The sequence below is a fragment of the Balaenoptera physalus genome, assembly GCF_965194825.1.
Source record: "Balaenoptera physalus genome assembly, chromosome: 6".
In the NCBI taxonomy this organism is placed as follows: domain Eukaryota; kingdom Metazoa; phylum Chordata; class Mammalia; order Artiodactyla; family Balaenopteridae; genus Balaenoptera; species Balaenoptera physalus.
In genome coordinates this window covers 120,395,565-120,421,103 of record NC_138885.1, presented here as the reverse complement: position 1 = coordinate 120,421,103, position 25,539 = coordinate 120,395,565, and the positions used below count along the sequence as shown (strand labels likewise).

Below are 25,539 nucleotides of genomic sequence, written 5' to 3'. Positions count from 1 at the left end.
ATCTTTCTTCATAGGCTTTTTTTGGTTTCAGCCCCTCCAGTTTGGTCATATCCCTGCTGTCTTGGGTGCTTTCCAGGTTTTCTACATCCCTCTGAGGCTGTAGAGTGCTTTAAACAGGGGCTGAGCACGCTGGCAATGACCTCACAGGGCCGCTATGCACAGTTGCTATCTATAGCCTTATAGGCTCACCTTCCTCTTCCTCCAGCCAACTGAGTCACAGTCAGCTCGGAGTCCACTCAGACCCCAGGGTCTTCTCTGCCACTCCAGACCACAGCCCATGACAGCACCCTGGGCTGTTCTTACTGCTGGCTCAAATGCTTATTCTCTGAATCATCCAAATACACAATGAAAGTGAGTCTTGGGTTCCAGAAGACACCTATTCTTGGTCTCTCAGTGGTTTTTGTTTTTTGTTTTTTGTTTTTTTTTTAATTTATTTTTGGCTGTATTGGGTCTTCGTTTCTGTGCGAGGGCTTTCTCTAGTTGCGGCAAGTGGGGGCCACTCTTCATCGCGGTGCGCGGGCCTCTCACTATCGCGGCCTCTCTTGTTGCTGAGCACAGGCTCCAGACGCGCAGGCTCAGTAGTTGTGGCTCACGGGCCCAGTTGCTCCGTGGCATGTGGGATCTTCCCAGACCAGGGCTCGAACCCATGTCCCGTGCATTGGCAGGCAGATTCTCAACCACTGCGCCACCAGGGAAGCCCCCAGTCTCTCAGTGTTTTTATAGCCCCAGTCGTCTACCCTCTCACACCTGTCCAGATAGACAGTCAATGGTCTAAGTTCCATTTGACTCTGCGGAGGTAAGGACAAGGGAAGGAATTTGGGGAGCAGCTGCTGGGCCACTGCCTGGGTTCAAACTGGATCTACCACTCTTCAGTGAGTTGCTTCACCCCTCTGAGCCTCGGTTTCCTCACCTGTAAAATGATAAAGCAGCATAGGATTTGGGGAAGGTTAAATGAGAAATTGTCCGTAAAGCACTTAGCACAGTGCCCGGCACACAGTGAGCGTTCAGTAAGTGCCAGCCATTACTAAAATATTTTATCCCCTTTGGACCGATAAGGAAACTGTTTCATAGAGCTCCAGGAACTAGCTTGAGTCCTTGCTTTAGGACAGCAGATAGAGGGCCAAGTTTCATAGCCGAGACTGCCTAACTCCAAATCTCTCTATCACAGGCTATGCTGTCTCTGATAATAACGTAGCTACCACTTACTGTATACGAGGCATGGTATTCTGGACACCTGCCACATAAAATCACTGCATCTCTGATCTTCACAACACTGGGAAGTAACTATTAACCTCATTTTACAGTTATGGATACTAGGCTCAGAGAGGTTAGGTAAGTTCCCTAAGGTTGCACAGCAAGTAAAAAAAAGTCTGGTTTTGAGCCTTAGTCCATGGCTCCTAGAAACCCAGCTCATTTCTCTGTGTGGTCGCTAAGGCCTTGCCATAGACTGACTTGGCAGGCTCAGCTCTAGGTCCTTCCCCTTTTAACTTGGACTTACCCGGGGATCTCCACTGAAAAGTCCTTTGTCCAGTAGTGGACAAATCCCTCCTGACATTCTGCCCTCCTCCTCTCCCCAACTCCACTGCCCTCCAGAGAGGGGGCTGGGCTTGGAAGGGGCAGGTTTTAGGGAGTTAGGGACCAGCAGCTGAGGGATCTGGCCTTCATCCCACAGGAGCCAGGGGGCACTGAAGATTTCCTGTCTGGGGAATATAGGGGCCACTCTGCCCTGTGCCACCGTCAGGCCAGTCAGGCACTGGGGCTCCCCCTCAGGCTGGAGAGGCTCCCCTCAGGGCACCCTGGCCCCAGACTGCCCCCAACAGGCCTGGGAGGAGGCCTTAGACAACAGCACCCACAATTCTGTCCTGGAGAGGCTGCCTGGAAGACTGGGACTGGGGGCTGGGCTTGGTCCTGTGGCCTCAAGGTTCTAAAGAAGCTCTGGGGTCCACTGTCAGCTGCTGGGGATTCCCACTGCCCTGCTGCCAGGCCCCAGAGCCTAAAGACATCCCAGATACACTCCTCTTCCCAATTTTAAAGGTCCTGAGAGATATAATTTGTTGAAAACGGAGAGCACTGGAATTTTTGTTTCCCCACCCACAGTGCTCAGAACTCTATCTCCCCAACTGTCCCAGAGAGCCCCCACATTGCCCCCTCCCCATCCAGCCTCAAAAAGATGGGCCAAGCTCTCCCTCTGCCTTTCCCCAGGCTCCCCAGCCATCCTGGGTACCAGAATAGACCACTGACCACCTGCCCTGGGGGCTGGGAGGGGCCACAGCCGGCGCTGCCACTCAGGCTAGGGGAGGGGATTGGGAAGGGGGAGCTGGGACTGCAGGAGGGTGCTACAGGGCCCCAGGCCACTTCCAGCTGCTTCTCAGTGTAGTGCTACGGGCTCCCCACCAACACCCGACAGGCAGCCTGTGTCCCCACTCCACAGCCTGGACGGGCTTGCAGTGCCAGACACCCTCTCAGGACGGGGCTCCGGCTGAGTCTCTGCCCACAGCTTCCCCTCCTCTCCAGGTCACTCCTCTTCCCCTCCCCCTCCCCCTCCAGGTCTGTCTCCACCTCCCCCAGGGCCCCTGCCCCCCAACCCCCAGCCGGGTTTGCTGGGTCTCTGCCCCCATCCCTCCCCCAGCTCCCTCTAAGTGAGGATGCCCTTGCTTGGTGACCCCACATTCCAGCCTTACTGGGGTCAGGAGGACTTCCTGCCCGATGTGGGATCCCCGCCCCCACCCCTAGCTCCCGGCAGCCTCTCCTGGTCCTCCAGCTGCTGGCCCTTTGCTGCTCCCTTCTCGCACACCTCCCCCAGCCTCAGGCCCAATTTAGCTCCTTTAATCTTCCCTGTAATCCAGTCCGACTGCTTCCTGAGCACACACTGCACTTCCCAAACTGCCAGTCGCTGGAGAGGGGTGGGGTGGAGGCAGGGTGGCCTCCGCTCTTCCCTGAACTGGAGCACCACCCCACCCAGCCCCATCCCCGGCACTCCTGCTGTTCCCCTCTTCTTTTCCCCACCCCTAGGAGGCCCCAGGGAGCTCTGGCTGCGCAAGTCTCTGCCATGTGGACTCCGTAGCCCAGGCCTGACACGATCCTGATTCCTCACCTCGTCTTTTCCCACCTCCTCAGAGCCTTTGCCCATGCTAATTCCCTCTGTCTGGAATACCCTCATCTCCACAGTGCACTTCTTCCTTTGAAACTCTTACCCTCTCCCCTCTCAAGGGCCAGCTTCAGCCCGGTTTCCCAAATTCCAGAGATTGCCTGGGCCCCTAATCCCAGGTCTGCCTCACACCAGCCATGTGACCTTGAGCAGGTCGCTTCCCTCTCCAAGTCTCCATTTCCTCATCGTAAATGGGGATCATAATAGTGCATCCTTCAGAGGGTGGCTACGAGGATTGAGTTACTTTACATAGAGTGCTGAGAACAGTTCTGGGTACATGGTAAGTGCTATTTAAGTGTTAAACGAAAATATCTTTTCCTGCCTTGTATTACAATGACTTTATTTCCTCCAAGTTAAGACACCATGAATTGTGAAACACTTCATTTATTTAATTACATCATTTCGGGGGAAGAAAAGAAACATTACTGTATGAAACGTACAAATTATCTGTAAGCCGTCTTCCAATTTCATATATGTGTAAGTTGTTCAATAACAATATTTGTGTAGCAGACTCTGCTTCTATCCAGTCTCCTTTTCAGCTTCTTGTGTATTCATTGTTTATGGTCGGTGCCCAAGGGCTTGGTTTCAGGTTCTTACTCCCAAATTGTATTTAGCTAGGGGGTTTTCAGTAAATTCTTCGGCTCCTTTAAGCCTCAGTTTTTTCTAAATAGCTAAAATAATTCACAATTGTAGTGAATATTAAATGAGATGATATATGTTTAAGGTGTTTAGCCCCTTATTAGATATTCAACCAGGACAGCTATCATTATTGTGATGATTTTTAAACTTTTGTTGAAATCTGGGCTCTCCAAGGACAAGAGAGGTGGAGGAGAGCTGGTATTACTTGGTTGAAGTGCCCTCCAGTGGCCATATCGGAAAACTGCAGGCTTCTGATGTGCTTCGGGAGTCTTTCCTTTGCTGGTCCAGGAACTAACTCAGCCACCCCCAGCCCGGTACAGGCTCGTCCAACCCTCCTGGAATTCTTCACATTATCTTTCCTTTTACAGAGGCCTTAAGAGGTTTTTAAAAAGTACTTAATAGGATAAGAGACTAGGAGCAGAGCTTTAACCCAGGAAGGCTACAGCCTGGACATACACTGTCTCTCAAAGCCTGTGGGCCCAGGGCCTCCCTCTCTTCCTTCCTTCCTTCCTTCCTCCATCCATCGATATTTATTGAACACTGGCAGTGTACCAGGCCCCACATCCTAGGTGCTGGGGGTTAGAAAGATCAATTTTAACACAGCTACCAAGAGTTGTTCACAATGTCCCAGACACCACACGCAGAGTTAATCCTTGTATCTGAGTGTTTACGGCTTCTCCGTGTGGCTGAGTGGGAGGGCAGAGGCAGGAACATCAGATCCAGGCTGCCTGATTTCTCCTGATGAAATGTGTCCACAGTGGATGCTTTGTCTGACCAGGTTTGAGGGCTGACTTCCTCCTCCCACTCTGCTCCTCTGAGAAGTCCTCCCCTTTTCAAACACTGACCAAACTCCTAGCTCCAACAGCACGGGGGTCCCTGAGCTCCCTTCCCTTCCCCCACCACTTCCCTTTCTCCAGGGCTGAGAATCAGCCAATACTTAGCATCTAAACCCAGCTCACAGGCCAACTCCCCATTGTCCAGGATTGAGAGGAAGGAGACTTCCTCCAGAGTCATTGCATGGGAGAGTGACTGGAGGTACCACCATGTTTTTGGAAGACGTCAGGAGCGGGAGGAAGGGCTGGGTCGGTGATGTGTACATGGTTCCTGGGACTCTGTTGCCTCCTTAAGCTGCCATCTCCCCTCCTTCCCTTCATGATCAAACTTCTCAAATGTCTTCCCACACCCTTCCTCAGTGTTCTGTTGCTTGTTCCTAATTGTTTCATTTCCTCAGAATTCTTCCCAACTGTAGTAGCACAGGCTATTGGGCCCTCGCTGGGTCCCCTCAACTCCTAGACCAGTGCTGTCCAACAGAAATGTAACCGGGAGCCACATATGTCATTTCAAATGTTCTAGTAGCCACCTTTCAAAACAGTAAAAGAAACAAGTGAGATCAATATATTTAACCCAATGTATCCAAAATATTATTATTTCAACATGTAAGCAATGGTCAAAAATTGAGATATATGAATATTTTGTCATAATCTGATGTATACATTATTTTATATGTACAGCACCTCTCAATTCGGACTAACCACATTTCAAGCTGCTTGGGCGGCTGGTGGCTAGTGTATTGGGCAGTGCAGTTCCAGAACCTGCATTCACTACTTGGCATACACTCTTTCGCTCTGTGTGACTGATCATCTCATTTCCATGTGTCCTGTCTCCCCAGGGAGATTCAAAGTCCCCTGTGTCAGAGTCCTCACTTTTCCATCCCTGTATCTCCCGTGGCACCTTAAAGCTGTGCGCCACACTCACAAGGCTCTGCAAGCACGTTTGTTGATGGGAGTGAGCGCTGGGGATTGATTTTTGTGTTTTCGTTATGGCTGTAAATGGTGTGCTATAGATTGCTTCTATAGATGCACCCTGCTGCAGTATTAGCAGAAACAAGCAGCCTGGTCGTCCGCACGGGCAGAGCCCTGGGGCCGATGGGGCTCGCCTACCCAGGCCGGGGAAATCCTGCCAGACCACGTACCATTTCTCTGGCTTAAGAGCCTGTTGTTGCCATCGTGTGCTCCTCCCTGCAACCCCACCTCCGTTAGACCTCGGATAGAGCCCTTGTCAGGGACCATTACACAAAGGATGTGTCTCTGGCATCCCACCACCAGGCTGGGAGCTCCTCGGGACAGAAAAGGAGTTTTATTCAGATCGACAAGAGCCTGACCCGCAACAGGCGCACAAAACATATTTGTCAAATGAATAAACGAATGGATGGCTGGAGCCAGCCAAGCCTCTCATTCATGTACTCATGCACCCAAAAAAACCTTTGAGCACTTACTACTTGTCATGCACTGTGCTAGACACTAAGGACTCAGCATGAACAAGGCCGACGTGGGCTGTGCCCTCCTGGAGCTCACAGTCTGAGCAGGGGAAACAGACCTCTGTAGCCTCCTGGAATACAGGACAGCCTTCCCCAGGTCAAGGGTCATCATTTAGACCCTTGGCCACAGTAGGCTAGACTGACCCTTGGGTGCTGTGAGGACCTTACTGTTTCAAATTGCACTGATGATATCATAATGGGCCCTGTGGGATAGACCAGGACCCTGCAGTTCAGAGCAGAGGGGTCAAGGCAGGGGAGGGGCTGGTGGTGCCCATTCAGCCTCTGACAGACCTGGGCTCAGCTCGGGAGGAGGCCAGCAGGTGACCACGGCGCTCAGCCTCTCCGCCACGTCCATTCCCGACAACTGGCTCCCAGGCTACCCTGAGGTAACCAGGGCTGCATTCTAGGCCTGTATTCTCCTGCGGGAAGGTCCCAGCCAGCGCAGAGCGCCCAGCTGTGAGCCATGCACTGGCTCGGGGACTGGGGGAATAAAAAGATGAACAAGACTTCGTTCCTGTCCTCAAGTTGCTGACAACTTAGACCCTGAGCAAGTGGCTCACCGGAACATATTCATCATCCTCTTGGTTAACTTTGGCAGAACAGTGTGCTAAGTGGTGATGGAAATACTCCACACAGGGAATTCCCTGGCGGTCCAGTGGTTAGGACTCCACACTCTCACTGCTGAGGGCGCAGGTTCAATCTCTGGTTGGGGAACTAAGGTCCTGAAAGCCACACAGCGAGGCGAAAAAAAAGGAAATGCTCCAAACAGCCCAATCTAGCTCCCTAACTTCTCTCCGTGTCACCCCACAACAGGGCACTGAGCTCAAGGGCAGCCCACCCATTGGCACTCGTGGTTTGGGGAATCTAGATTAGTGTTTCTCAGAATGGTCTAAAGATAGAATTATTTGCAGCATGGTTAAAAATGCACATCCCCTGGGCCTTCGTGCAAATCTTCCGAAGAAGAATTTTCAAGTGTGGGGCTCGTGAATCTGCACTTTAAAAAGCACTCTAGGTATTCTTATCCTAAACACTGCCCTGGAGTGGAAATACCTACCATGGTCCCCAGGTCCCATATCTGGCTGACCAGGGTTGGTTGGTTTCTCTGTCCAGAGATGGGTGTCGGCTTTTGATACTTTATTACTGATGAAAAGCTGTGATTCAGAGGCTGCTGGTGGCCAGCTGTCAGCTTGGAAGGAGTCAGTAGCCACTGAGAACAGAATTCTCTAACTTTCGATTCATCTATAAAATGCTTACCTGAGCAGACACTGTTTAAAGGCCATTAAAATACCAGACAAAGAATAAGCCAGTCCCTGGATCTTTATAGACATATTTACTCAAACCCAAGTGCTTGCAAAGAGTACATAATAGGGAAGAAAAATGAGCAGGCACACCTAGAAATACGAACTGAAATTAAACAGCCCTGTTCACCAAAATAAACAGGACAAATCCAGCGAGGATTAAATGACCTCTAGTCAGAGAGGTTCGGAGCCAGAAGCGCCCCATCTTGGCTCCTGGAAGATGAGGTGAGGGTCTTTCCCTGCCACCTGGGGGCATGAGCCGGCTTTGCAGGGGCACATTAGGAGGTCAGGGCCAGGCCTGCAAGGGCAGCCACTAGCCTTGAGGGTGTGAGTGCTCCCCAGAACTCCCCAGCTGCCTGCTACAGGGCCTGAAACCTCCAAGATTAAAGATCAAGAAGTGTGCCCTAAAACACCTCTGATGAAATGTGCATTTTCTGGAGGTGTAGCCCCTCAAGTCATTACTACTTGTGGTTTATTCATTAATTTCCTAAACATTTGTTTAGCACTAACTGTGTTTCAGGCCCTGTGCCAATCACTAAAGGTATCAAAGTAAGGCATAAACCTGCCCTCAAGTTACTCACAGTTTAATATGAGAGATAAGATTCAGAGATGATAATAGCTAACTTTTTCTTAACCTTTTTTTTTTTAATTTAAGTGTAGTTAATTTACTATGTTGTGTTAAGTTTCAGGTGTACAGCAAAGTGATTCAGATATATATATATATATTCTTTCTCAGATTCTTTCCCATTATAGGTTATTACAAGATATTGAATATAGTTCCCTGTGCTATACAGTAGGTCCTTGTTGTTTACCTATTTTCTATATAGTAGTGTGTAATCATAGCTAACATTTACTGATCATTTATTATTTGACAAACAATGATAAGCACTTCACATGCATTATGTCATTTAATCTTCCTAGCATTATAAGGTTATTACTGTTATCTTCCCCCATTTTACAGGTGAGGAAACTGAGGCTCAATGTCTGTGGTATGATGGTAAATGTTTAACAGTCAGCTCTCTGGAGGAAAGGAACAAAGCCCTGATTTGTAGGATGTGTCAATTGCGGTGGTGTAAATACTCCCAGGCCGGTCTCAAGCCACCAGCCTGAAGTCACTGAATGTGGAGTTGGAAGGGGTGAGAGTGTGAGCTGGCTCCGTCACAGCACTGCAAATGGCCAGTCAATGAAGGAGCCAGAACTTAAACCCAGGGGTGTCTGATCCTGAGCCCACGTGCTTAACCACTTTGTTATACTGTCAATAACTATACAAGGTCATTGACATTTGAGAGGGAAACATCTTAAGACCTATGTGACATGCTGGTTTTACAATGCTCCATAAAACTCCCAAGGTTAATCACCAGCACTTCCCTATATCTCTTTGTTTTTATCACAGGAACAGTTGGTTTTCTTTTGAGGGCCTTTAAAAAAAAAAAAAAAACTTTTTATCTTGAAATAATTATACATTCACAGGAGGTTGCAAAAATAGTACAGAGAGGTCCTGTGTACCCTTCACCTGGTTTCCCCCAATGGTTACATCTTACACAACTACAGTACAGTATCACAACCAGGCCAGTGACATTGGTGAAATGTGTGTGTACAGTTCTATGCCATGTTATCCAGGATTGTCAGACTTAGCAAATAAAAATAAAGGACACTCAGTTAAATTTTGTTTTTAGTGTAAGTATATCCCATGCAATATTTGGGACACACTTATATTAAGAAATTATCCTTTGTTTATCTGAAATTCAAACTTACCTGGGTGTCCTGTGTTTTAACAGGCATCCCTAATTTTATCACATGTGTAGTCACGCAACCACTATTATAATCAAGATACAGGGACTTCCCCGGTGGCGCCGTGGTTAAGACTCCGCACTCCCAATGCACGGGGCCCGGGTTCGATTCCTGCTCAGGGAACTAGATCCTGCATGCATGCTGCAACTAAGAGTTCACATGCCACAACTAAGGAGCCCGCCTGCCTCAACTAAGACCCAGTGCAACCAAATAAATAAATAAATAAATAAATAAATATTTGTAAAAAATAGTCTGATCTAAAAAGAGTTTAAAAAAAAACCAAGATACAGAACCATTCCACCACCATAAAGGTGTTCCCTGCGCTGCTCTTTTAGAGTCACACCCATCCCTTCCCCCACCTTCCCTGGCCCTTGGCAACCACTCCTCTGTTCTCCATGTCTATAATTTTGTCATTTTCTTCACTTAGCATAATGCCTATGAGATCCATCCAAGTTGCTGCGGTTATCAATAGTTTGTTCCTTTTTATTGCTAGGGAGTATTCTACGAGGGCCATTTCTCACAAATAACAATCACTTTAAAAAATTTCATCCATTCAATAAATATTCATTGTATATCTACTATGGGCCAGGTGCAGACATGAGGCATGGGGAGCTGGTTGCTGTCAGGGTTTGGGTTTCCGCCAGACAAGTAAGCAAACCTAGAGCAAGCAAGGAACATGGACGTGTGTGCAAGGGAGTGATTATAGATGGAACAGATGAGTTATGATGGGTCGGAGGGGAGTGGAGACGAGAAGAGTGAGGAACAGGGAAGAGGTAGGATCAATACTTTGTAGTTCTTGTGTAGGTGAGGAATTAACAGAGTTGGGTACCTTTTTCTGAGGGTTTCCCTACCTCATTCGCAGTTTACTTTTTGTTTAAAATATCAATATCAAAAGAAACATTCCATCCAACACAAACGACACAATTTCTATATCAGAGGATAATATGGATTTTTTTTTAATAAACAATGTAACTTTTTTTAAAAATTTATTTATTTGTCTGCGCCGGGTCTTAGTTGCGGCATGTGGGATCTAGTTCCCTGACCAGGGATCAAACCCAGGCCCCCTGCATTGGGAGCACGGAGTCTTAAGCACTGGACTACCAGGGAAGTCCCGATAATACAGCTTTAAGTGGGGTTTTTTATTTTTTATTTTTGGCCATGTGGCACGCTTGTGGGATCTCAGTTCCTGGGAACCCCCTAAGTAGGTATTTTTAAACTGAAGCCTTTAGGGTTAAATGCTAACCAACAAATGTTTACCAACTCAATGAGGGTACAGAAGAAAACAAAAATGATGGTCACAGAAAGTATTTAAAGATCATCTTTCCACCTGTTACTTTTTAGTTTAGTATTTTAAAGTTTTAGTTTTCAAAACTTATTTAGTTTTTACTTATTTAGTTTTTTAAAGTTTTTCTACGTACACACATAGGAAAAAAATTCAAAAAGTGCAAAAGGATTCATAGGATTCATAGGAATCCTTTTTATAGGATAAAGGAAGTGTTTCTTCTACCCACCTCCCCCGCCCTCAGCTACCCCATTTCTCCTTTCCAGAGTCAGTTACCATTTTTTGTGGCTCCTGACATACATTAAACACGTAAGACTATGTGTGTATCTGTGTATTTATACTCACAAATGACAACATACCATAACAGCTATTCTGCACCACCTTGTTTTTTCACTTAGTAATATATCTTGGAAATTGTACCTGTAGAGGCACTTCATTCTTTGTAACTATATAAAATGCTTTTCAAACCTCCCTCCTAGAACATGATTGGTTGAAAATTATAATATTGCCTGAGCTACTCATCTCAAGGCATCCTGGGATTTGCAGTTCTTATTCAGCTGAGTCTTACTTGGAAAACAGGACCTGAGCAGAAGACACGTGTTGGAAACTAAACTGCCCTTCCAGCAACAACGTAAGAGAACAAATTGTACCGTGTTATGCAAGACCCTATCATTCTACCCAGAAGCAAATTATTTACTTATTGAAACAACCAAGATATCTACCAGCGATGAGATACCCAGGGCTGTCTTGGCATCAGGAAATCAAGATCATGTGATTCAGCTCCTCCCTGTATCCATTTTAGCAGACAGGGCAGGACACACACACACACACACACACACACACACACACACACACACTCCACATGCCTTCTCTTCCTTACAGCTTTGCTTTGGTCTTCTGTATCCCAAATGCATTATGTGACAAATTACTACTTTAGGAACCTTCTCTCATAAACTGATGGATCAGAAAGGACCCACATATCAAATCAACTCACACTGAAATGTATAACCTACTGCTATGTTAACTCACAGGCATTTGCACTTTAATAGTTGTTAAACCAAGAAGATAAATGAATAATGGTAGCATTGTAAACACCAACTAAGGGCTGGTAGGGAAGGTTTTCTCTGGAGGCTGAGGGCAAGAATGATTCTCAGAGACTTTTTTTTGGATAGCCGAGGTCCCCCCTTGACTCTTCACTTCATACCCAATACCATTTCCTTATCCAGAGATGACCACTCTCCTTCCAAACCCGTTTCCATGAATTTACATACATATTTATATAAAATTAGGAATTTAGCTCACTGTGAGAGTTTTACCAAAATACTCTTGTCCTATAAATATTATTCTGGAAATTACTTTTTTTTTTCACTCAATAAATTTGGCCCTTTTCCCTATGATAATACATAAAGATTGACCTCACATTGTTTTTTACTGCCATACGGTACTCTGAAACACTGTGTCTCAAACTTTAATGTGAATTCAGATCATCTAGGGATCTTGTTAACATGCAGATTCTGATTCAGTAGGTCTGGGGTAAACCTTGAGATTCTGAATCTCTGAAAAATTCCCAGGTCAACGAATCACAACTTGAGGAACAAAGGTGTACAGTATGGGTGAAGTTGTGTGGTAGAACCGACTTGGACCAGCTCATAAGAATTGATTGTCAAATTTCCAGGAATTTTGTGGTCCTATTGTGAAACACAGCAATCAATAAAAATGAAATTATTTAAGCTTACAATTAAATAAATTATATTACAAACAGATAATAAATACTCAAAAATCATCACTTTCCTAATTATTTTACTATAAATCTATGTTCCTAAGGTTATTTGTGTCTATTACATCTGTTTGGTGGAAATCTACACAATGGTGTACTTTTCCACATTCCTTCCCAACTCCACATTCAGTTCACATTGGCAGCTTAGAATCAGCCACGGGTAGAGTTCACACCACAGAAACTGGGTAGAAAAGCATACTCCATTACTCCAAGCCTTCTCCGACATTTGATATTACCAATCTTTTTCATTTTTGCTAATCTGACAAATCAAAAATGGTATCTCATTTTTAACTTGCATTTCCCTGGTTACAGTGAGATTGGGTCATGCATGTGCTCATTCTTAGGAATTTAATAGTATTTCTTGTTCTTGTAAATAAGACCTTTTTACTATTATATTTTCTGGTTGATTACTGTACAGGAAAGCTGATGATTTTTCCAATCAGGCCACCCCTTCTTCCAGTTCTAACAGCTTGTCTGTTTATTTTCTTGCTAATCAAATAATCTACAAATAGTGACAGACTGTGCTTTTCTATATATAATTGTTTGTTTTGTGACACTGGCTCTGACTGCAGGTCCACACTGACTACCAGTGATAATAGCTCATCAGTACCTTGCTTCTGATTTGAACAGGGACACTTCTATATTTCCCTACTAATGTCTGCTGTAGATTTCTGGTTTCTTAAGAGGATTTGGGTTTTTTTCTGTTTGTTTTGTTTTTGTTTTGGCACGCTTGAACCTGCCCCCTTGGCAGTGAAAGCGCGGAGTCCTAACCACTAGACTGTCAGGGAATTCCTGGTTTTGTTTTTATTAAGACCGGCTGTTCCATTTTTCAAACATTTAGTTTCACTTTCTAAGTTTTGCATTTTGTTGATATTTGAATTGCTCACATTAACATGTACTCTTTTTTTAACTATCAGACAATGCACTTTTATTTTTATTTGAATTAAGTTTTATTTTCACTTATTTTTTTTATTGAAATACAGTTGATTTGCAATGCTGTGAACATGTACTCTTTTTTGTGATCAGAATGTTAAAGATTTTTAAGTCCCTCTCCCTTACCCCTGTTTGTATCCCTGTTTTAGCTCTTGTCACCGTCCTTGAGTGTGTCCCTTCCCCAGTAGCCAGCCTCTGGCTCCTCAGAGAACAAGAATGTTCTCTCCATGTTCCACTCAGCAGCGAAACTTTATACATAATGGCATTGCAGCGAATGGTTAGGGAATGCCATGAATTTAACCCATCACCTAGTGTGTATATTCCTGAATACTCCATTGCAATACCTACTCCTTTGAATTGAGGGCTGCAGGATCTTTCCAACTACTCCCCACTCCCCTGACATTCCTACTCCAGTACATAAATGGCAGATTGCTCCATCGACCTGTAATCCCTGGAATGTTGATAACAACCCTGGTAGTTGGCCCCTGTTTTGAATCTAGGGGCCACCAAAGTCCTGATCAGAATCAATGGCTAGGCAGGGGCCTGGGTTTGTTTTTTTTTTTTCAAACTAATTTTTAGTAGATGATAGTTGATTTAAAATGTTGTCTTAGTTTCTTCTGTACAGCAAAGTGAATCAGTTATACATATACATATATCCACTCTTTTTTAGATTCTTTTCCCATATAGGTCATTACAGAGTATTGAGTAGAGTTCCCTGTGTTATACAGTAGGTCCTGCTTAGGTATCTATTTTATATATAGTAGTGTGTATAAGTCAATACCAGTCTCCCAATTTGTCCCTCCCCCCCCTTCCCCCTTGGTAACCATAAGTTTGTTTTCTACATCTGTGACTCTGTTTCTGTTTTGTAAATAAGTTCATTTTTACCATTTTTTTGGATTCCACATAAAAGTGGTATCATATATTTGTCTTTCTCTGTCTGACTTACTTCACTTAGTATGACAATTTCTAGGTCCATCCATGTCGCTGCAAGTGGCATATTTTGTTCTTTTTATGGCTGAGTAATATTCCATTGTATATATGTACCACATCTTCTTTATCCATTCCTCCATCGATGGACATTTAGGTTGCTTCCATGTCCTGGCTATTGTAAATAGTGCTGCGATGAACACTGGGGTGCATGTATCTTTTCGCATTATGGTTTTCTCTGGATATATGACCAGGAGTGGGATTGCTGGATCATATGGTAGCTCCATTTTTAGTTTTTTTAAGGAACCTCCATGCTGTTTTCCATAGTGACTGTACCAGTTTACATTCCCACCAACAGTGTAGGAGGGTTCCCTTTTCTCCACACCCTCTCCAGCATTTATTTATTTATTTATTTTTGGCTGTGTTGGGTCTTCGTTTCTGTGCGAGGGCTTTCTCTAGTTGCGGCAAGCGGGGGCCACTCTTCATCGCGGTGCACGGGCCTCTCACTATCGCGGCCTCTCTTGTTGCAGAGAACAGGCTCCAGATGCGCAGGCTCAGTAATTGTGGCTCACGGGCCTAGTTGCTCCGCGGCATGTGGGATCTTCCCAGACCAGGGCTCGAACCCGTGTCCCCTGCACTGGCAGGCAGACTCTCAACCACTGCGCCACCACAGAAGCCCTTTTTTTTTTTTTTTTAGATTTTTTGATGATGGCCTTTCTGACTGGTGTGTGTCTGGGGGTTTATTTATTTATTTATTTTAAATTTATTTATTCATTAATTTATTTTTGGCTGCGTGGGGCCTTCATTGCTGCGTGCGGGCTTCAGTAGTTGTAGGGCGCGGGCTCAGTAGTTGTGGCACAGGGGCTTAGTTGCTCTGCGGCATGTGGGATCTTCCCGGACCAGGGCTCAACCCCATGTCCCCTGCATTGGCAGGTGGATTCTTAACCACTGCGCCACCAGGGAAGTCCCTGCCTGGGTTTTTTAAATTGCTTCTTACCACTCTTGACACAGGAATATGGGAATTGCCTCCAAGAACATATGGAGTTTGTCTTTTTCTGTCGTTTTAAGAAGGGCAAAGAGTACAGATGTCAGAGTCAAATTCCAGATGTATCCAAACAGCTATGTGATCTTGGACAAGTCATTAATTTCTCTGTTGCTTAGGGACCTCCCGTGTAACATAACATTTACCAAGATAAAACCCAGTAAAGATCTGAAAGTGGGTTATTCCAGGCCCCGGGAATCAAATTAATTGAGTCCAAACCCCACCTGTGCCACTTACCACCTTGGACAGGTTACTCGTCTCTGTATTTCGGTTTGGTCACGTATAAGATGGGGACCGTAAAGGTACAAAGTTGATAGGGCAGTGGTGAAGATGAAACAAGCTAGCACATTAAGCTTTATCATAAAGCTAAAACTTACTGTGAACCCTCCATGAACATTAGCCACGTTGCCTTTATTATCACCAGGGTGCCTGTGGAGAGAGAGAGCACTTTGTACAGCACCCGTCGGCCCAGGTGAGCTAGCAGGGACGTTTTTACCTGGACTCCCTGACCCGGGGGAGGGGCGGGGGCTGGCGGTTCCCGGCTGTCCTAGCACCTCCCGGTCGGCAGAGGGCACCCGCTACCACCGTGGAGGGGGCGGGACGGGCGGGGCGAGCGGCGGGGGCGGGGCGAGCGGCGGGGGCGGGGCGGGACGGGGAGGGCGGCGGGAGTGGGGGCGGGCCGTGCGAGTGGACTCAGGCCCACGCGTAAGGCCATGCAGGTAGGTGGCCACCGCTCGCCCCGCACGAACTTCGATCGCAGACCCGGCCAGGCGCCCGCTCAGGCCCAAGCTCAGAAGCGCGCTTGCTGACGTGGGGGTTCCGCCCGACCCTAAACGAAACCGAAAGTCCGGCGCCGGGTGACCTTACCTTCCTGGGGCTGTTAAAGGGTGGCCTGCGAGACACCGAGGTGGAGTGTTCCCTAGAGAACAGGGCTTTGGTTCCGGGAGGGGATCGCGCGCTTGGTACAGGCCGGCCCAGAGTTAGGGGCCCGATTGCGAGCTCTGAGTTTGGGAACTGACCGGGATTTCCAGCTGGTCGGGCACTTGGGGCGGGACTTGGGGGGCTGGGCTGAAGCTCGGATTCGGGGGTGGGCCGTCTGGGACGAGCCGGGCGGGGAGCGCAGCGCTGGTTGTGGTACTTTGGGGGTTGGTTGGTTGGCTGGAGGGCCGGCATCTGCGTCCCTCGGTGGGGAAAGGGGCGGAAGCAGAGGTCTGAGCCTTGGAGCGGTCACTTCGTGGGGATTGGCTGGGAGAGTTCCCGAAGCTTAGATAGATCAGGGGTCCTAGACCTCGTAGGAATCTGAGCGCCCCCTCCGCTAGGTGGCCATGAGCGGCAGGGCCCGCAAGGAGGCGGTGCAAGCAGCGGCCCGGGAACTCCTCAAGTTCGTGAACCGGAGCCCCTCTCCTTTCCACGGTGAGTGACCAGGGCAGCCGAGGCAGGTGGTGGCCGGTATGTTCTACCGGCTTCCATCGCTGTGAGAGGGTTCTTTCCCTACAGCTGTAGCCGAGTGCCGCAACCGCCTCCTCCAGGCTGGCTTCCATGAACTCAAGGAGACGGAGAGCTGGGATATCAAGCCCGAGAGCAAGGTACTAGGGTGGGGTGGGAGAGGCAGGAACCTAGGCTGGGGCTCGAAGTCCTGCGCCAGCTGGCTGGCTAATCCAATTCAAAACCGCCACCCCAGTACTTCCTGACCAGGAACTCCTCTACCATCATCGCATTTGCTGTGGGTGGCCAGTATGTTCCTGGCAACGGTTTCAGCCTCATTGGGGCCCACACGGACAGCCCCTGCCTCCGGGTAAGGAACTGGGGCTGTGCTGGGGAGGGGCGGCATCAGGGGGTGAGCAGGGAGGAAGACTTGTCACCCCCTTACTCCACACTTGGGGCCCTTCTCTGTCACTTAGCTTGTCAACCGTCTGTCTCATCTCCAAATCACGTCGGGTGGCCTTCGCTGAATTCTTATTCCCCATCGTCCCACCCAGGTGAAACGGCGGTCTCGCCGCAGCCAGGTGGGCTTCCAGCAGGTTGGTGTGGAGACCTATGGTGGTGGAATCTGGAGCACCTGGTTTGACCGTGACCTGACCTTGGCTGGACGTGTCATTGTCAAGGTGGGAACTGGGGTTGGATCTGGGAGGCTCTCAGCTTCAGCTGCCTGAAGGTTGACTGTCACTTTCCTTCAGGGAACCTGTGGAGAGCACCCCGGGGAAGGGGGGTAGGGGCAGTCCAGGTCAGAGGACCACCTTGGTCAGTCTGGGTGAAGTGGGGGATTTAACCAACTGCAGTTGGGCGAGGGCACCCTGGGCTGACCCGCCTGTTTGGCCACAGTGCCCTACCTCAGGCCGGCTGGAGCAGCGGCTGGTGCACGTGGGCCAGCCCATTCTTCGCATCCCGCACCTGGCCATCCATCTGCAGCGAAACGTCAATGAGAACTTTGGGCCCAACATGGAGATGCACCTGTGAGACTGGAGTGGAGGCTGTGGTGACTGGGAGGGGTAGGGTGTGGCACCAGTTGATGGAAGGGGCCCCGCTGGGACCTGAGAGACCACTACCTAACGGTGGCCACTGTCAGGTTCTACTCTTGGGACCCAGCTGATGTCCAAGGGCCCTCACAGCTCTGCCATGTGGGGAGCGAGCTGGGAATTGAAGGACCAGGGCAGTTCCCCATCAGGGGATGCCTGAGCTCAGGGGTGTCCCGCCCTGCTGTGTCCTCTGGTCCTCCCCACACACACCCCCTCACGTGTCTCCCCACAGGGTTCCCATTCTTGCTACAGCAGTCCAGGAGGAGCTGGAGAAGGGGACTCCTGAGCCAGGCCCTCTCAGTGCTGTAGTAAGAGCCTCCTGCTCATGGGAAGGGGTGAGCAGGGGGGAAGAGACTGGTCCTCTGAGAGGGGAGAGAGGGAGGAGCGGACCCTCCTCCCAGCATCCTTCTGCCCTGCAGGATGACCGGCACCACTCGGTGCTCATGTCCCTTCTCTGTGCCCATCTGGGGCTGAGCTCCGAGGACATCTTGGAGATGGAGCTGTGTCTTGCGGACACTCAGCCTGCGGTGAGGAACAGCTGCAGGCACTCGTGGGTGGGGACCTCTGGGATCCCAGCATGTCCCCTCAAGCGCTCGTCACCTCTGCCAGTCCCCCAATTACTCTCATCCCTGTTTTCCCAGTAGACACCACCCCGCTCTGCTTCCAGGGCAGTGGGTCTCAAAAAGGGCAGGTTTCCCACTTCAGACTTGCCTACTTGACTGTGTAGGGTGGGGTTTGGGCATCAGCTTTCCACAGATTCCCCAGGAGTTTCTGCTACAGGGGTCCCTGTCCACTTTGACCTGTGCTGGCTCCAAACCTCTAAGGACAAGAGGCCTGGATGTGGCCCTCCTCTTCCTGGAGCCTGTCCTTGTGTCTCTCCCAGTTGCCGACAGTAGGAGATTGCTATGTCTTTGGACGCTCGGCCTCGTTTGAACATGCGCTGTTTCTGTTTCTCATCCGGTCTCCTCTGTTTATTTCCTTAGTTTTCCTTCTTCTTTTCTTGTTCAGCCCCTCCCTTTTCCTGTCCCACAGGAACTGGTCACGAACTACGGGCCTCCACCCTCCCATCCCTCAGCTTCAGCCCGGCACTTCTCCATTCTCTGCTCAGCTCTGCACAGCGGGCTCCTAATGCTTGCTCTAGGCCAGGGGCTGGGAGAGGTTGCACAAGGAACCAAGGAGACTCGCTCAAGCACAGGCCCTTTGGAGCTGGGAGAAGAGGGTGAGTCCGGGGGAAGGGATGAAGGTCAGGATGACTGTCCTGTCTTTCTAGGTCCTGGGTGGTGCCTATGAGGAGTTCATCTTTGCCCCTCGGCTGGATAATTTGCACAGCTGCTTCTGTGCCCTGCAGGTGAGGAGCCGGGGCACCCCCAGGAGCACTGGGGCGGGGGGACTGCCTCAAGCCCTATGGGTCATAAGAAGGCCCCTGGTGCAGGGTGGACCATGGGGAGGGGCCTAAATGCTGCAGCGTCAGCATCGCTCCTCTTGGCCCCATCCTTGCACTGGCCTGGGGCCAGGGACTCAGGTAGGGGGAAGGCTGAGAGGTTGTTTAGGGCATCACAGTGTCTTGTCCTAACCCTGCTCCTGTTGCTTCTCCTTTAAGTTAATCTCTGCTTCACAGGAAAGGCTCTCGAATCCCATACGGCAATATCATCCTTCTGTCTCTTCTCCCTGCTCGCCTTCCCCGCCAAGCCCTGGCTTAAGCCCATCCAGCCGTCTTTGAGCCTTGGGATCTCAGTGGTGTGGTCTCTCTTCCTCCTGGTCACCTTAATGTTCCCTACCATCTTTCTACCCTGGTTACTTCCCTCTCTTCCTCACGTCTCATCCCTGTTCCTCCCTCTGTCCTTTTCATACTCTCCTTTGTGCCCCATCCTGTTCCTGGAGACACACTTTGGGCTGTAACTGAGACCAGAGCCAGACGTGGGACCCATATCCACTTGTGCAGCCGGCCAGCCAGTCACGGCACCTTGACGGAGTCACAGTCTCCTCTTTGGACCTCAGTCTCTTCACTGAGGCCAATTAGTTTACGTGATCTGTGTGGTCCTCCTGACTTTCCAGGATTCTCAGCTCTTCCCCTCCGTCTTACACATCCTCCTGCCTTTGTGTGTGGGAGAACACTCAGAGAGGGGTTTCTCCATCCCATTGTAAAGGGCCCTGCATGTCCCCTCACCAGGCAGCACCCTGCGAGATGCAGGCCAGTGACAGCCCAAGCCCGCTTCACTCCAGCCATGACGGTGGGAAGCAGGCCGGCGAGTGTGAACCCCCGAGGTGCTGGTGGGCTGAGTTATGGAAGGAGGAGCGGGGAGGATGATTCTCTGGTTCTCTCCCCAAACTAGGCCTTGATCGATTCCTGCGCATCCCCTGCCTCCCTGGCCGCGGATTCTCACGTGCGCATGATTGCCCTGTACGACAACGAAGAGGTACGTGAAGGGGTCTGGGGAGGGTCTCCTCTGGGGAGTCTTCTGTAGCCAGCTGTGTCCAGCAGCCACGGTGAGCCAGGGCTATTCTGGAGGCTGCAAAGACAGGTGGGACGCTGCCTGTGCTTCCTCAGCGCTCGGTGTCCCCTCTGGATCAGCACGTATCTCCTCTTAGCGTGACCACACCTCCCACGTCTCTCTGTGTGCCACGTGGTGAGCTGCTCGAGGACAGGGGCTCTGCCCTTTCACCCTGGTGGCGCCAGGACTCAGCCCAGGCTGGGTCCTCTCCCTGTGTGCTTGGGTTAGGGTGCAGGCTTAGACGCCATGGAAGAGCCAGCACAGCTGCACAGTTCTCTCCAGGTAACCGCACAGGTCGGAGTTAGCAGTTCAGGACAGGTCTCTGCCGCCCCAAACACATGGTGTCCATCTCAGGGTCCAGGGCGGCTGTCCAGCTTCTGCTGCCGTGTCTGTACTGAGTTAGGAAGGAAGAAAAGGGCAAAGGGGCAGTGTCCACCCATCCTTTTAAGGGCATGACCCACAGGTGGCATTCATCACTGCCTGCATTCCCTGGAACTTGGCATAGCCATGTTTAGCTGCAAGGGAAGCTGGGAGTGTCATCTCTAGCCGGGCGGTCCGATGCTCAGCTACAACCCGGGTGTTCTGTTATAGAAGGGATCATGGACAGGTAGCAGCCTCTGTCACACACATGAAAGAAGATTGACCAGTTAGGTGGGGCACCTGTGCTAAGCCCCAGATGTGAGGGTCAGCGGAGAAGGAAGGGAGCCAAGAAGGGAAGTAGACTGGAAAGTGCTATTTCTGCCCTGGAGATGGCCGAGGATCAGTTTGGCCCCAGCTCACCATCAGCTTTTTGGTGGCACAGGGTTGGGAGGTTGCTGATAACAGCCCACATTCCCCACCCACTGACTCAGTGGGGTCCTGGGCCAGTCTGGGTCGTGGGCCCCTCTGCCTGGCCTCCAGCTCCAGCCCCCGAGCCCGGACCCCTAGAGCCAGGCCTCTGCTATCGCCAGGTGGGGTCGGAGAGCGCACAGGGTGCACAGTCACTGCTCACGGAGTTGGTGCTGCGGCGGATCTCGGCGTCACCCCAGCACCTGACGGCCTTTGAGGAAGCCATCCCCAAGTCCTACATGATCAGCGCAGACATGGCCCACGCTGTGCACCCCAACTACCTGTGAGTCTCCCGTGCCAGGCACGCAGTCCTCACACAGCCGGAGACCCGAGCGTGACCTGCCTTCGGGCTCAGCCCTGGGCCTCGGCCTCTCCCCTTCCCCTTCCTCCTCATTCTGCCAGGAGGTTCAGAGGGGACTTCATTTTGACTGCTCCAAGGTTCAGCTGGGTCAAAGTCATGGGTGCCTAACCAATCCAAATAGGTTCTATCTGCAAATCTATCTCCCTCTGTAGCTGGAGGCTGCCTGGAGCACTGTGTTTAGCGTGATTCTCAGGTCCTGCTGGGCTGGGCGGGAGAGAATGCTGTGATCCATTAGTGATGTCTGCTATGGGAGAGAGGTGGGTGTTGACAGGCCCAGCTCCTGTTTGCCATCCCCGTCCCTTCTCTGTCTCTTACAGGGACAAGCATGAGGAGAACCACCGGCCCTTATTCCACAAGGTGAGGAGCTCCTGCTTCTCCCTAGGGACTTGGAGGCCTGGCTGGTTCCGGGCCCTAATCTTGTTCCCTCTGGGCCTCTCACCCATCTCTGCCTCACTCTTGACTCCTGGTTTTGCTCTCCCCAGGGCCCTGTGATCAAGGTGAACAGCAAGCAACGCTACGCCTCAAATGCGGTTTCAGAGGCCCTGATCCGAGAGGTGGCCAGGAATGTCGGGGTGCCCCTGCAGGTGAGGGTGGGCCCTACCTGGGAAGGCGTGCTGGAGGGAGTGGGGGGGCACAAGCAGATAGCTCCCCAGTGAGGGAAGCCTTGTAGATAGTCTTTAGTAAGGGGGTGTCCCAGTAGAGTGAGGAGCATTGGAGTTTGGATATAGGCAGAGCTGGGATCAGTGCTGGTTCTGCCATGGTGCTGGTCTGTGACCTTGGACTCGACTCCTAATACGCCTTGATTTCCAGTTTCCACACCTGTAAAATGGAATTCAAGGTACAGTGTGCTCATGGCACATAGTGGGTTAGTCCTGCCTTTTCCCTACCCAGCACTCCCAGCTCCTCTGTGTCTCTCTTACACACCCTGGCGGCTTCCATTAGAGAAGTTCAGGGCCGAGAAACCTGGAACTCATCGTCAATGGCACATCTAGTCGAAGAGAACGAGAGAGAGAGATATGCAATATATAATACACATGTTAGGATAATACATATATCAGGGACTGGGGCTCAGGTGGTCCAGTGACAGACATAGCAGGCAGGTCCTGGTGAGTCAGGCCTAGGACCCTGCAATCCTGATCCCCAGCCTAGGGCTCTCTCTGCTGCACAGTGCCACGCCCCCCTTGTAGAGCTGAGTTGTTCCATTCTCAGGAAGGCCTCTCTGAGGAGGTGACACTTGAGCTGAGACCTAAGTATTGAGAACAAGGCAGCTAGGAGCGAATAGCATCCCTGCCAGAGGGGACAAGGGCAAAAGCTCCCAGGGGCACAGGAGTGAGCTTGGTCTACGAGGAGGAGCCAGAACCAGAGTGGTGGAGCCAGGGTGAGAGCAGCAGGGGGACGGGGGAGAAGCCTGCCCAAGCCAGTCATGCAGGGCCTCCTAGGCTGTGGAAGGGTGTTTGGATTTTCTTCCAAGGCAGTAGGAAGATGTTAGGGGATTTTTCTTTAATGGCTTACAGCAGAAGCAGGACATGTATACTTTAGAAAATATAAATGGAAATGAGAAAATAAAACAATCCCCAGAGATTTGTGTATAGTCTTCCAGATTTTTTTCTATGTATATACTTAACACACATTTTTTAAAAAATGAAATCATTTTAGATATATCTTTTGCTTTATTTTTTCACTCAGTATTCTCCACCTTTCCATTTCAGTGAATTTTTGTTTCAGTAAATTTATATCTCATTTAATGTACAGATCATTTTCACTTCTCCCCAGTTTTCCCCAAAACATTCTTTACAGTTGTTTGTCCAACTTTAGTTTCCAGTTCAGGACCACAAGTTGTATCTGGTTGCTAATCTAGCAAAGCTGCACCGCCTCCTTTTTCTTTTTTTCTTTTTCTTTAAATAACATTGACTTGAAGAAACCAGGCTGGTCATCCTTTATAATTTCCTTCCTGGATTTGCTTCCTCTTGGCATCATTGAGCTTGTGCCTCTAGCCCCTATATCTCCTATAATCTAGAATTCATATCTAAAGGCTAGGTGGATTCAAGTTAAACATTTGTGGCCAGAAGACATCGTGACTGGTGTGTTCTTCATGCTGTGTCATCCACATATTATCTGGGTGATTCACTCTTAGCGATAATAAGATTGATCACCGGATTTGGGGGGGTGCCCTCAATCTCTCCACCATCTGGAGGTTTTTCTCTTTTGATTGGATAGTAAACCTGTACAAGTGATGAGTTCCCCATCAACCAGAAAGGTGTCTGGTTTTAACACCAATTGATAATCTTTGCCTAAATCCATAATTTCATTAGAGTTTACTGAAAAATGCCCCCCCCATTCTTTTATTCCTTTTACGTTTATTAGCTGTCATTCTTCTGTGAAGTAGAGCTTTCCCCCATCAAGTAGGGCCATTTGGTTATTGTGAAGTATGGTTCCTCCTGGAAAGACAGGACAAATGTTATTCTTTCCCTTAAATAACCACTTTTCAAGGTGAGGTGTTTTAATGGCTGCCTCAAATGCTGGCAAATACGAGGATTTTTTTTTTTTCTTTTCCTTTTTTGATGATCATTATGTAGAATCATAGATTTTCATTGGTTCAGTTTCGTTGGTTCAGTGTGAACCTGGTCCACTGTAATCATGTTATTTCATGCTCAAGTTGTCATGACTTTGACCAGTGGGAGCCCTTTCAACATAACTCCTGTGGCCTTTGTCATGACTCTGGAAAGTTGTCTTGCATTTTGGCACAATAAGAAATTGCAGGCTCATCTTGTTCATTTCTCTCCCCAGACTTGGTAGCTTTTGATGGATACTGATGTTAGAGACCGAAGTCCGGCACCATGAGTGTTCATTGTTATTGGGGGCGGGGAAATGCTTTGGAGCCATTTCTATGGACGTGGCTAGGAAAAAAATATATGTATTTTAAAAAACATGAGTTAATACTGTGATTCTCATTTTTTAAGAAAGAATAGTTATTACTTACTTTATTTGGTTTTGTAATTCTCTTTTCCCTTATGTGGAAAATCTTGATGTCTAACATCATATTATGATTTTCTTATTTATTTTTTTACCAGAATACAAATAAAATAGTTTAAAAATGCCAATAGCCATGTATTTAAAACCACTAAGATTACTGAGTGATTTTTCTTTGTGTGTGGGTAGGGAGGGGTGCATGTTAAGGAACAAGGTGACATAAAGGATACACATATTTTTTAAATCCCTCTGCCCAACATATGGGGAATGGATTACGTGGGAGGCAATATGATGGTAGCTGGATGAGGGTGGTGGTAATGCAGATGCAGAGAATGGGACCAATTCAGAATCTGCTGTCCTTTGGGCCTGCCATTTAGTGTTGGCTTTGTGATATTATGCTGGTCACATTCACCCTCCGAGGAGGTCGAAGTGGACGATGTACCAGACCCCTTTCAGCCCTGCAGTTCTAAGGTGACTTCCTCCTGGGCCTTAATAAACACACACCTCATGTTGCTCATGAACCTCTCCTCCTCTCCCCAGGATCTCATGGTCCGGAATGACTCGCCCTGCGGGACCACCATTGGACCCATCTTGGCTTCTCGGCTGGGGCTGCGGGTGCTGGATTTAGGCAGCCCCCAACTGGCCATGCACTCCATCCGGGAGACAGCCTGCACCACAGGAGTACTCCAGACCCTCACTCTCTTCAAGGTGACTCCCACCCCACCCATCACCGTGGCAACTGGGCTCCTTCCCCATCTAGTGCCTGGATTGGTTGCTGGGGCAACATCACCATCACTAAGTGGCTGGCCTACGTCATGGGGCTGGTTGTCTTGGTGCTACCATGTAGGAAAAGAAGGGTCCCCATTCTTCTCAAGGCACAGGGGCCCTGATCAGCCCCCAGAGGATAATGAAATGTCAGAGAGGGGATCAGGGATGGGAAGCCTGGGGCAGTTGTCAAGTGTGCGTGAGGCAACTATGCCTTCCTCTCTAGCTGGGGCCATGTTGGTGGACGGTGAGCAGTGGGGCACCCCCATCTGGTCTCTACTAATCTCAAATTCCATGTTGCCTACTATTTTAGGGCTTCTTTGAACTTTTCCCTTCTCTGAGCCATAACCTCCTTGTGGATTGAGGCCTCTTGGAAGGACTTCTCTTGCACTTGAGAGGGGAAGTTCTCAGCTGAGCTGAAGCTGGATTATTAAAGTGGATTTTTCACTCAAA

At 49.2% G+C, this 25,539-nt stretch overlaps 1 protein-coding gene and 1 long non-coding RNA gene across 4 annotated transcripts; one reads left to right on the top strand and one right to left on the bottom strand.

The window, feature by feature from the left end:
* Positions 1-2,722: 2,722 nt before the first annotated feature.
* LOC309663152 lies at positions 2,723-16,258 on the bottom strand. Its single transcript, XR_014265125.1, has 3 exons — positions 16,022-16,258; positions 15,110-15,583; positions 2,723-5,147 (listed from the first exon to the last, which is right to left on the bottom strand). It is a non-coding gene; the product is annotated as an uncharacterized lncRNA (long non-coding RNA).
* On the top strand, positions 15,801-25,539 carry DNPEP (aspartyl aminopeptidase). 3 transcript variants are annotated; one of them, XM_082466615.1, is made up of 15 exons: positions 15,801-15,873; positions 16,474-16,567; positions 16,652-16,740; positions 16,836-16,949; positions 17,134-17,259; positions 17,477-17,607; positions 17,903-17,978; positions 18,090-18,197; positions 18,941-19,018; positions 20,004-20,087; positions 21,113-21,273; positions 21,669-21,708; positions 21,834-21,935; positions 24,862-25,029; positions 25,400-25,539. In XM_082466615.1, the coding sequence occupies exons 1-15, from the start codon at positions 15,868-15,870 to the stop codon at positions 25,448-25,450; spliced, it is 1,428 nt and encodes a 475-aa protein (XP_082322741.1). In that variant the 5' UTR covers positions 15,801-15,867; the 3' UTR covers positions 25,451-25,539. The 3 variants fall into 3 exon arrangements, with proteins under 3 accessions (XP_082322741.1, XP_082322742.1, XP_082322743.1); XM_082466616.1 differs by lacking the exon at positions 15,801-15,873 and adding an exon at positions 15,892-16,011; XM_082466617.1 differs by lacking the exon at positions 15,801-15,873 and adding an exon at positions 15,899-16,061.